The following is a 12,449-nucleotide window of genomic DNA, read 5'->3' as shown; positions in this document are numbered from 1 at the left end:
GGCACAGGAGGGGAAGACCCTCTATGAGGTGGATTGATTCAGTGACTGGGATAATCGGGATGGGAGTGTCAGAGACAGTGCAATTGGCACAAGACAGAGCAGAGTTTAGGGCTCCTGTGCATAGGGTCCGTATGAGTCACAAGCGACTTGACGGCACATAACAACAACAACCACCCTTTGTTTTCTATTTGTTATAAATATTTCAGTGTGATTAATGCTTTTATTCAAGGTCTATGCCTGCTATCTCTGTGCCTTGTACATAGCTTTACAAGTCAGAATTCATTTATGCAATCTGAAGGTGAGGATTCAAACCCTCTGTGTTCGTGCATGCTTCCACATGGCCTGTTTTTAGCCACACCACATTAGCACCATTTACTGAGCACCTCTCTGGCACTTGGCCCTTTATGTAAAATGAACTTGAATTCTGATACAGTGCCACAAAACAAGTGGTAATACTCTCTTTTACTAGCTTGGAAAAAAACTAACAAAACCTCCAAAATTAAGTAAACGAACATTCAAAGAGATTAACATATTGCTGCACACTTGTAAATTGACGACCGTGCTTAGAATCACTTTTTGTTTTCTTCTTCGATGTATTAGTGTCATTTGCGGCAACATGTTAAGTAACCTGCCCAAGTCCTACAAGTAACAAATGACAGAAATCTGTGACGAACGAATTCTGCTTCCAGAATTCATGCTTTTTAACATGCCACAAAGCTTCCTCCCAGAACGCAGTTATTCTTCAGTGCTGCCATCCACGCCAAAGGCAGGACAGCACAGCACAGCACAGCACAGCACAGCACCTCTCCCCACTGACCTGAGAAAGAGAAGCTGCGTTTCTATAGAGCCGAAGTTGTGTGGAGAGTAAAACAGTACCATCGTCCCACACCCTCGTTTTCTGGCATAGCTTCTAGGAATGCACTTCACTAAAACCCAGCACAGCCTGTACTTGCAGACAGCTGGTTTTCTTGAGTTCAAAGCATGCATTGAATTTCTGAGGAAAGTAATAATGTCTTTCCCCAGGATTTACTGGTTTTTGCAGTTCTTTCACATTTTTTCTATGGCTCTTCTTTCTGATATCCTTAAATTTTATTCAAGGCATTGCAGAAATACCCATCTACTACTTTCTCTTAGCTCCTTTTGACCACAACAATGAAGTAAATGGCAAATATAGGTTTTCAGCATTACTACATAAATGGACTGGTAAGATAAAAAGCAGCAAAGCCAAACCATGACTGTAATAAATTACAGAGAACACTGTGAAGAATCAAAATTTCAAAAACTTAACTGTGCTCAAATGGAAGCAATACAAAGTCCACAAGGAGTCATTCAAACAAGGGATGAACCACAGGATTTAAAATTAAGAATGGTGTGTGTTCAAGAGAGGTAGATGGCAGAGTTGTTTCTTTTTCTGTATTTATTCAGTCTGAATATTGAGCAACTAACTGATAAACTACATGGAGTGTATAGAGAAGCATCCAGTATTGGGAATGGAGAAAATCTCATCAGCATCATTCAATATACAAATAACAAAACTTTTCTTGCTGAAAACACAGAGGATTTGAAATGCTCATGATCAAAGATTACAGCCTGCAAGTAGAGATTATGTCTCAACACAAACAAAAATCCACACTAAGAGACTGATAAGCAACATCACAATCAAGAAAAGATTATTGTTTTCAAGGATTTCTTTTTACTCAGATTCAGGATCAAAACCCATAGAACCAACGGTCAAAACTCAAACTACTTACTGCATCAGAGACATCGACTTGTTCAAAATCAAAGCCATTTATTTGAACAACTATGAATGCCTAGAAATGATACTTTTCAAGCTATTGAAACATTAAAAAACAAAAAATTAAAAAAAAACAACAACACAAAGCCATCCCTCTTGAGGATTAGGGTGTACTTGATAAGCCATGGTAAGTTCAATTGCCTCTTATGCATGCAAACCCTGGATAATGCACAGGGAAGACTGAAGGAGAATCAATGCCTTTTAATGATGGGACTGGTGAATACTGAGTACAGCAGGACTGTCAAGCAAATGAACACGTGTCTTGAAAGAAATACAGCCAGCGTGCTCCTCAGAAGTAAGGATGGTGAGGCTTTCTCCCATGAAATTCACACCTATTACCAGAGGTACCAGTCCCTGAAGAAGGGTTATCACATCTGGTAAAGCAATGGATCCTTGAAAAAGAAGATGCTTTTCCATGAGACAGACTGAGAGCATAGCCCTAACAGTCGGTTCAAACACAGCAGTAAGTGTGAGGAGGCGCAAGGAGCAGAATCAGTGCTTCATTCTGTTGTATGGAGGGCAGCTGTGAGCCGGAACCTACTCAATGTCAGCTAACTTCTTCAGAACATCTGTGAGCAAACAGCAATGCTAGACTGACTGCAACCCTAAACCATCGTGTTTACTGTTATGTACTGTGGAAATAAAAGCAACTCATAGCTGACCCTCCAGCAGGTTTTCAGAAATTGTAAGCTGCGCAGGAAAAGACTGCCCATCTTCCTCTTGCAGAGCAGTTGGTGGATTTGAACTCTACCACTAAGGCACCAGAGCTCCCTCCATCTATGTTTAGGTAATGCTAAAAAGATTTTAGGAAGCCCAGATAACAATGACTCACTACATAGTTTTGAAGAATGGTGTTACCTGTGAGGCCAGACAGACAGCATTAGGAAGCAGTTACGGATATAAATCTTAATGATCCTGGCTATGGAAGCCTTAAGAAGATGATGATTATTTTGTCTAACTGCATGAAATCACCTGCTGAATATGTTAAAAGTCCAGATTTGCAGAGCCTTACAAAACGATTCTGATTTACTTACCTTAGGAAGGGGTTTCAAGGTATCTGTAATTTTTAATCATCAAATGATTCTTAATGATTCTTATAATTAAGTGAGTTTGTGAGAAATGTTCAGGACTCTTAAGTGATTTCAGAGCCACCTTTATACTGTAAATTTTTATCTCAATATTTGCTAGTTATTCATACTAACCAAAGCACTTAAAACAACAAGAAAAAAATTCTTCCTCTTCCAAAACAAGGATGACCTTCAGGTTGCAAGTAGTTTCAGAGAAAATGTACTTTAAAAAATGAAGCTTTCCTTGTCCCTTTGTGACTGAGATACCTCACTCAGCATAATGTCCTCCAGGGTCACCCATTTTGAATAATATTGCATGAGTTCCTTGTTTTTCAATGCAGCATAGTATTCCATTGTGCGAATATACCACAACTTCTCTACCCATTCGTTTGTTGAAGGGGGGGAGGGGTTTGTGCGGGGAGAAGGGTGCAACAATGAATGAATGGAATTCCAAAATCTCTGTAGATGTTCACTGAAATGAAAAATAAACAACCTAAATTTTAAAAAAAAGCAAAAAAAAAACCAAAACAAAAAAACCAGGCGGGGAAGAAGAACGAACTGGGGAGGAGGGTAGAGAAAACAATGCAACAATGAATGAATGAAAACCCAAAATCTCTGTAAATGTTCACTAAAACGAATAAAATTTAATAATTTAAAAAAAAATGAAGGTTTATTTTTGGATGGTCAAAAAGCATGCTTAGGATAAAGACAGTGGCTCACAAATTCTCATTAGAGCTGGGATGGGGAATTTGGGAACCAGCTGATCTAAGTTCAAATTCTCTCTATTTATTAGCTATTTACCTAAGGAATTTGCTTAACTTCTCTGAGCTAGTTTCTTTATTTGTAAAATGAGGGTCAAAAGACTTTGTGGGGTTGTTTTGAGTATTATAATGTGTAAATAAGAGCGTAAAATTAAAAACACTAGTTACTATTTCTTATTGATGCAGGAAAACACAGATTTATGTACTGCTTTTGTTCTCCCAATAGTTTTCCTATAGCCCCTAAATTAGAAGGAAAATAAATGCTATAAAAAGCCAAGAATCATTATCTATACCATAATGCCTGGATCTCAGGGATGTATATAAAATAAACCAGAAATAAACCAGTGAAACAGCAGACTTCAGTCGTGTCACTCACTTGTATCAATCAAGTGCAAAGCTGTGTCCATCAAACCAATCACCTTTACTCCCAAAGAGATGACAACAGTGTCTCTTCACCTTTTGAACTATTCCTGGACCCTCTATGACACACACCCTGCTCTGGTCAATGATTACTACAAGAAAAGAAAGACTTAACACTTCGCATTTGCATCTGGGCTTTCACCTACACGCTTTCTGAGGATCAGCTACCCTGCTGGCCCCAATCCTTCCAGCACTTGGAAATTTCTTAGGCAAACAATGCCTACTGACATGCCGAAACTCCCATCCCTGCATGAAACCTACCTTGGAGGGTTGAATCTTTGGAGACTGGGCAGACCCTTCTCCAGCAGTTAGGACCTGCTTTTGTGGCGACACAGCGATTACATGACCCCCTTTCACAGTCACGTACTGGGGGAGTGGTGACTGGCTGGCAGCTCCTGACGTGGCCACGTGGGGGGCTTCACCAGGTTCCTGTTTAATGATCACCTTACAAGGAACATAAAGATGACACTGAACAAACATTCCACGAAAAACAGCTACTAATCCTACCCTGTTTGCAGAAGTACTGAATTATGATACCTGGAAGGTAAATGACTAAAGTAGGTTTAAATAATAGTCTGTAGTTTAATTAATGTTGCTGTTTGTTGCTGAGTTGAAACCAACCTATGGGTGACCCTCCAGTGGGTTTTCAAAGCCGTAAGTCACAGAGTAATAGACTACCTATCCTTCTCCTGGAATATCTGGTAGGTTTGAACCATGTGACTTATAAAGGACTTTAAAAAACCCATTGGTATCGAGCTGAAACCAACTCAGCGTTGATCATTCCATGGGGTTAATGAGTTTCTAAACTGCACAAGAAGAGATTTTCCATCTTTCTCCTGTGGAGCTGTTGGTAAAGTGGAACTGCCAGAGGCATGGCCTTTGGCTCAAAGGGTTCAAAAGTAGGACTTAACTTGACCTTATTAATCTGTCAGTGTTATCTAATAATTTCTTTTCTGTATCAGTAGCAACAGAGCACTAGATAAAAACACAGACTATGCTCTCTCAAATGCCCTTCCTGTTAGATTCCAAAGGGATTAAATAGATGAAAAGCTCTGAAAAAAAGATCTCACCATGTAGCTGAAATATATTTAAAAAGGTGTATGTTATTGGGGTAATGTTAACTAGCTCCAAACCGTCACAAAAATGAGTATGTTAACAAGCCCACACAGATTCCAGAAACAATCCTCTGAAATACTTACCTTTGTGAAAGCTCCAAGTCCTCCCGTTATAGGTTTGGGGCTTTGAACCTTAGGGTGACTTCCAATTGGGCAAAGAGGTGGCATAGATGCAAACAAAGAATCTTCCTGCTATGTGTGTAAAAATACACATCACACAATTAGGAGAAAATTCAGTGATAACAGATCTCACAGTCACTTGTATTTACTACAGATCTGTGATATTTTAGCAACATATAGCAACACAAATTTTTTTAAAAAAAAACAACCACCGCTACCCCCCAAAAAACCCCCCACTAAACAAAACTCTTTGGCATCTTTCAAGCCTCTGTATTTACCTTTTAGAAGCCAAATGCAAAGGCAGGCTAAAATCTGTTAAGTACCTACTACCTGTATCCTACTGCAACCTTGAATTGCTTCTTTCATACTACCTCTAATATGGTGAGGGCAAAAAATGCATTTATTCCTTTTATATCCTTTGTTTTGTTGCTGTTATGTGCTGTGGTGTCTGAGCTGATTCACAGCGGGCCCTCGCTGCGTTTTCAGCGGCCGTAAAGTGCAGGAGAGATGGCTCATCATTTCTCTGCTGGGCAGCTGCTGGATCTGAGCTGCGCTGCTTTTGGGCTGGCAGAGTAGTTCCCTATCACAAGGCCACCAGAGTGGCCTTTCTATCTTCAGATGCATTAAATAAATAAACTAATGAAAAAGTAGCCGCAAGATGTCCGTATATATTTTCTATTAGCAGCATTCACAAATTTATAAACTTTACTCTGAATAAATATCCAGTGGGAAATTATTCAGCACGAACTGTAGATAACAAAAAGGCCAAACAACAATAAAAAAAACCTGCACAATTAGCAGATGCAAAAGCTACAACAATTAAATTGTTAGTTTATCTAATTCTCAAATTAAAAAGTAGAAATCTCAGAGGTATTCTGTCATAAATAAATGCCAGAGCAAAAAGAAAACTGTTTGACTACGTAATGAAGAGATCATCAATGAACATTAAAAATAGACTGGCAGATAGTATAAAACATAATATATATGAACTTCATAAGCAAACCAATATAAAAGAAAATAAATAGTCCAGCAGAAGAGTTAAGACATTGAAGGGAATTATTAAAGTTCCGTCATTCACCTACATGGTGTTCAGAGAGAGCTACAAACTAAGAGAAAGAAAATCTTGCTTTGGACTAGGAAACCACTGAATACCAGCACTATCAAGTATCTATAAGAAATGCTATGTCATATTCTAATCATATAAAAGAAATTTATTCTTACATTCAGAGAGATTCTGAGACTGTTTACACCTGAAAGGCTTTAGACCTAGGCAGCCATGAAAAAGCAAGCTAAATAACTGAGCAAACATCAGGCATCTCTGCCAAGAAGGTATCCAGCAATATATTCTGAACAAATCAGATCACTTTTGAACTTTTAGATTTCAATAGTAACTAAAGTTGCTTTTAATGAAGGAGAAGAGAAAAAAATAATTTAGCAGAGACATAAGAATTATCTCCCTGAATCAATAGGCTGACTGTAAAAAAGAAAATACATTTAATTCTTGTTAGGTAATAGGACTGAGGATTTTTCATATATTGAAAAAATTCTAACAAAGCTTTTATAAAGATGGTTATGTCTTTAGTTGTCTTTATCTCGTTAAATTTTCAAATAGATGCTAAGTGATCATCTGACAGAAGTGCTGAGAAGCATTTCTACACTAGGAAAAAAGATCAAAGACCAGATAAGGGAAGTCTGAAGTGTATGATCCTCAGATAATTATTAGCTTGAATAATATTTTATCAAGCGACAATTTCTTGAACAGAATGTCTTCAGAAACTAGCCAAGTGCAATAACACAGTAAGAGAGTTACCTTGACAGTAGATGTTACAAAACCACTTCCATGAATTTTAGGAATAGGTGAACCTGTTCCTTGGGAGGCCTGGGAGGCTACGGAGAGCTTGCTTGTAGGACTTCCTGAGAAGGCAGGCAGATTTAACTTTAAGGCATTAACTAAGGGAAATTTACAAAGCAGAAGTTCAAAACAGTTCCTACCATCCTCCTCCTTTTCGGTGTATACACCTGTCTTTTCTTTTTTTTACTTTTTAAAAAAATTTATTATTTTTTCTGTGTGTACCGTACCACCTGTCATTTTTAAGGAGGAATCTCATAATCCTGAAACTATTCTGTTCTTACATGTAGAAAAATAATGAAAGATACAGAATACACACACACACACAATTGCTTCTTTTATGAATCACTGTAGAATAACAGCATTTAGTCAGTTAATAAATATGCCCAAACATGCATTAACATGAATGTTAGTGCCTTCAAAATAGTTTCAATATAAAGTGGCACCACTTCCAGCATTTACAACTCTATTCATCAAATAGTCCTCCACTCATCAGTTAAACAACTTTTAGGACATAGTATCTTCAAATGATTATTAAGTAAGTTCTGAAAGGAGTATAGTGTTTTTTTAAAAAAATTATTATTAATTTTAATGAAAGTTTACAGAGACTTTGGATTTCCATTCATTCATTCATTCATTATTGCACTTTTCTCCCTGCCCACCTCTCCCTCTCCTCAATTCGCTCTTCTCTTTGAAAAGAAAAAGAAAAATTCTTTCATTGTTATACAATCCTTCCCCCCAAGTCCACTCCAATATGCAACCTTCATTCTGGACTCCTGTAATGACAATAATACCTAATCACATAGCCCTTTTAAATCGTTTTCTCCCTCATCTGTTTCAATGCAATATACATTATTTATTCCATCTTTCTCAGTCTCCCCCCAAACCCGATGTCAGTCCGTTTTCCAACAGTGGAATAATGCAGTATTTGTCCTTTTGTAACTGAGATACTTCACTTAGCATAATGTCCTTCAGGGTCACTCATTTTGAATAATATTGCTTGAGGTTCCTTATTTTTCAATGCAGTGTAGTATTCCACTGTGTGAATATACCACAGCTTCTCTATCCATTCGTTTGTTGATGGGCACTTAGGTTGTTTCCAACTCCTTGCTATTGTGAACAAAGCCACGATAAACATGAGTGTGCATATATCTGTTTGGGTGGCAGTTATGGTCTCTTTGGGGTATAATCCCAGCAGTGGAATTGCTGGGTCAAATGGTATCTCTATTTGCAACTTTTTGAGAAAGTGTCACACCACCTTCCACAGTGGTTGCACCATTTTACACTTCCACCAACAGTGAGTAAGTGTTCCAGTTTATCCACAACCTCGCCAGCATTGTTACCTGCTCTTCTGTTAAATTTTGCTATTCTTACTGGGGTGAGATGATATCTCATAGCTGTTTTGATTTGCATCTCTCTTAGAGCTAGGACTTTTGAACATTTCTTCATGAGCTTGTTGGCCATCTGAATATCTTCTTTGGTGAAATGTCTGTTCATATCCTGTGCCCATTTTTAAATTGGATTGTTTACCTTTATCTTGTTGTGGTGCTCAAGTATTTTATGAATCCTGGATATAAGTCCGTTATCTGATATGTCATTACCAAATACTTTTTCCCAGTCTGTGGCTTCCCTTTTTACCCTGTTGGAGAAGTTTTTGGATGTGCATAGGGATGTGATTCTTAGAAGGTCCCATTCATCTATTTTATCTTCTCCTGGTTGTAGATTTTTCAGGATACTTGGAAGACTGTTTATGTTATGAATTAGGACTTCTAGAGTTCTTCCAAGCTTCTCTTTAGTGAAGTCTATAGTCCTTGGTTTTAGTCCTAGGTTCACGATCCACCCAGAGTTGGTTTTTGTATATGGAGTGAGGCGTGGATCTTGAGTCTTCTGCAGATAGTTTTCCAATTTTGCCAAGACCACTTGAAAGCAGTATATTTTAAAGAAGTTTCACAAATTACTATTTGAAAATGTCCAACATTCATTCACAAATACTAAATACAAGGTCATTTTTTTAAGGTCTTTTTATAAAAAAAATCAATCTAATTATCTTACACTCTTATTTATATTTTACTACTTTTCTTAGTTAAGATTGAAATTTACAGAAAAGTTTACACTTAGGGGCATGTTTTTAAATACGGAGGTTGATCAAAAGAAAAATGAGTGCAACATTCTTAAAAAAACTGAAAAGCACAAGAAGTTGTGTGGAATTATGACAGAGTGAATAAAAAGTATACTCTTCTTCCTAGGAGTGCTCTTTTTTACAAGGGTAGCTTCGATTTCTCACAGAGAGAAGATAACTTTTTTATTTGACTTTGCAGAAATGAGTATGGCTTGCAAAGGTATTCCTGTTCACTTCTGAAAAGCTGTTTATATTGCTTGCAGGTGTGGAAAAAAAGTCTCAAGCGAAATACTGTAAGCTAGAAAATATTTCTGATTGTTGTTGTTATGTGCTGTCAAATCGCTTGCGACTCATAGCGACTCTATGTACAACAGCCCTAAACCCTGCCCTATCCTGTGCCAATCGCACTGCCTCTAACACACCCATCCTGATTACCCCAGTCACTGAATCAATCCACCTCATAGAGGGTCTTCCCCTCCTGCGCTGTCCCTCCACCCTCCCAAGCATGATGTCCCTCTCCAAGGACTGGTCCCTCCTTACAACATGTCCAAAGTATGTCAGACGAAGCCCCAGAATCCTTGCCTCCAAGAAGCAGCCTGGTTTAACCCTCTCTAGGATGAATTTTTGTTTTCTTGGCAGTCCATGGTATAGTCAATACTTTCTCCAGCACCACAGCTCAAAGGCATCAATTCTTCTTCTATCCTCCCTAGTCATTGTCCAACTCTCTGATGCATTAACAAGTGATTACAAAGACCACAGCCTGTATCAGATGCACCTTAGTCTCCAGAGTGACACCACTGCTCTTCAGTACTTTGGAGAGGTCCTTAACAGCAGCCTTTCCCATCGCAAGACGTTTTTTGATTTCCTGGTTACTGGTAGCAAGAGTGCTGACTGTGGAGCCAAGCAGACTAAAGTTGTTAACAATCTCAATCTCTTCACCATTCATCCTGATGCTGCCAATTGGCCAGTGGTGAGAATCTTTGTCTTCTTGACATTGAGCCTCAATCCATACTGAAGGCTACAGCCCTTGACCCTCTGCAGCAAGCATTTCAGGTCCTCCTCAGTTTCAGCAAGCAAGGTTGTATCATCTGCACAACGCAGATTGTTGACAGATCTTCCACCAATCCTGACGCTATACTTCTCCTCACAGAGCCCAGCCTTTCAGATAATCTGTTCTGCATACAGGTTGAAAAGGTATGGAGATAGGACATATCCCTGGTGTACACCTTTCCCAATTTTGAACAATGCAGTGTTTCCTTGCTCTGTTCTGACAACTGCCTCGTGGTCCAAGTACAGGTTTCGCATTAGAACGATCAAGTGTTCTGTGATTCCCATTCTTCTCAGAGTCAGCCACAGTTTGTTATGATCCACAGTCAAACGCCTTTGCATAATCAATGAAACACAAATACACATTCTTCTGGTATTCCCTGCTTTCAGCTAATATCCATCTAACATTAGCTACAATATCCCTAGTATCACGACCCCTTCTAAACTCAGCCTGGACTTCTGGCAGTTCTCTGCTGATGTACTGTTCCAGTCGTTTTTGGATAATCTTCAGTAGAATGAATCTTGCTTGCATGTGAAATCAGTGAGATTGTTCTATAGTTTTCACACTCTGTTGGGTCACCCTTCTTTGGAATGGGAATAAATATAGATCTCTTCCAGTCAGTTGGCCAAGTGGTTGTTCTCCAGATTTCTTGGCACAACTTGGTGAGCACATCCAGGCATTAGCTGAAAAACATCAATTGGTATACCATCTATTCCTGGGACCTTATTTTTTGCTATTTCCTTCAAAGCAGCTTGAACGTTTTCCTTCATCACCATAGGCTCTTGCTTCTATGTTATTTCATTAAATTCTTCTGTTTCTGCCAATTCCTTTTGATACAGTGACTCGGTATATTCTTTCCATCTTCTTTTAATACTTCCTGGATCATTTAATACTCTGCCTAAAGCACCTTTAGTTATAGCAACTTGAGGTTTGAATTTGTTCTTGAGTTCCTTGAGCTTAAGAAACGCTGAATGAAAATTCATTAAATCCTCCCTTCAACTATTTACCCATACTGTTTTGTGACATTAGTTGCAATGTCCTTGATGCTAACGACATGTTTGCAATGTCTTCCCTGGATTCTCCATTATTGTTTTTGTTCCGTTAGGTTTAAGACTTTCCACTATGACCCTAATCTGAGCACTCAATAGTGGTAGAGAGGTACCACATAGATCTTGTGGTCCCGTACTGGTGGAGGCTGAGGGTTATGTAGACCATTAGTCCTCTGGACCAACTGTTTCCTTGAATGTTTAACTGTCTTCCTTTTTCTGTGTTCAGGATGGGGAAAGAGCAATTGTTCTATGTCAGTCACTCATGAACTTTTTAACCTGTCAGGATTCACAGCCCTGGACACCCGATGGAGGCCAGCTGGGAGTCACAAATGACTCGATAGCAGTGAGTATGGGCCTGAGAGTTTGAGCTACTCATTAAAGTAGAATGAAGGATCTATTAATTCACCTAGGTAACATCCCAGTACATATGCAGAAATAGTCTGTCAAATGGACGCATGCTCCATATGCCATTCAACATCTGATCGACTGACAAATCTATGTATCCACTCCTAAGTTATCTTACCACAGTCCTGTGGCTGTGATGGTATTCCTGCTGTCTTTTATTCTTGTCTCCCTGTCTCCCAGGCCTTCCTTATGTTGTAGTGACCTCCCTCACTGTGCACAACCTTTCCCTTTACACAAGTTAAAACATTTCTATTAGTTAGGGAGCGCTGGTGGGCTATCTGGCTGCTAATCAATGTCTGGAAATACCAGCAGTCTAATTCCATAAGGATTTACAGCTCCAGAAATTCAATGGAGGGTCACTCTGACTTCAAACAGACTTGATGGCAGTAGGTTTGGGTTTTTCGGTTCTTACCTAGTAATCTCCCCTCCTTCTCTCATCCTTGGTAATCACAAAAGTTTCTTTCTGAATACAAACTTTTCTTAACTTTCTTAAAAATAAAAGAACCACAAATATTAGTCCTTCTGTCACTGTCAGTTGTCCATGTCACCCACGTTTGAAATGTATCAGAGTCACTATTATTTATTGTTGCCTAGTGTTACAGTGCGTTCTGTATGTGCCATGGTTAACATCTCCATTGTCAGCTGATGGGCACTTAGGCTGTTCTACCTTTTAGCCATTGTAAATAAGGCTGCGATGAACA

At 38.8% G+C, this 12,449-nt stretch overlaps 1 protein-coding gene across 1 annotated transcript in view; it reads right to left on the bottom strand.

The window, feature by feature from the left end:
• YEATS2 (YEATS domain containing 2) overlaps window positions 1-12,449 on the bottom strand; it is a 106,294-nt gene that overhangs the window by 66,086 nt on the left and 27,759 nt on the right. Inside the window, exons 12-14 of the mRNA XM_006884056.1 lie at window positions 7,089-7,192; window positions 5,243-5,350; window positions 4,305-4,487 (exon numbers count right to left, since the gene is read on the bottom strand). Coding sequence (XP_006884118.1) covers window positions 4,305-4,487; window positions 5,243-5,350; window positions 7,089-7,192 — 395 coding nt within the window. The remainder of the gene's footprint in view (window positions 1-4,304; window positions 4,488-5,242; window positions 5,351-7,088; window positions 7,193-12,449) is intronic.

The sequence above is a fragment of the Elephantulus edwardii genome, unplaced genomic scaffold (genome assembly GCF_000299155.1).
Source record: "Elephantulus edwardii isolate Elephantulus edwardi_28Jun2011 unplaced genomic scaffold, EleEdw1.0 scaffold00031, whole genome shotgun sequence".
Classification (NCBI taxonomy): Eukaryota; Metazoa; Chordata; class Mammalia; order Macroscelidea; family Macroscelididae; genus Elephantulus; species Elephantulus edwardii.
Note: the sequence above shows the minus strand (reverse complement) of the source record. Positions and strands in the feature narration are given on the sequence as shown.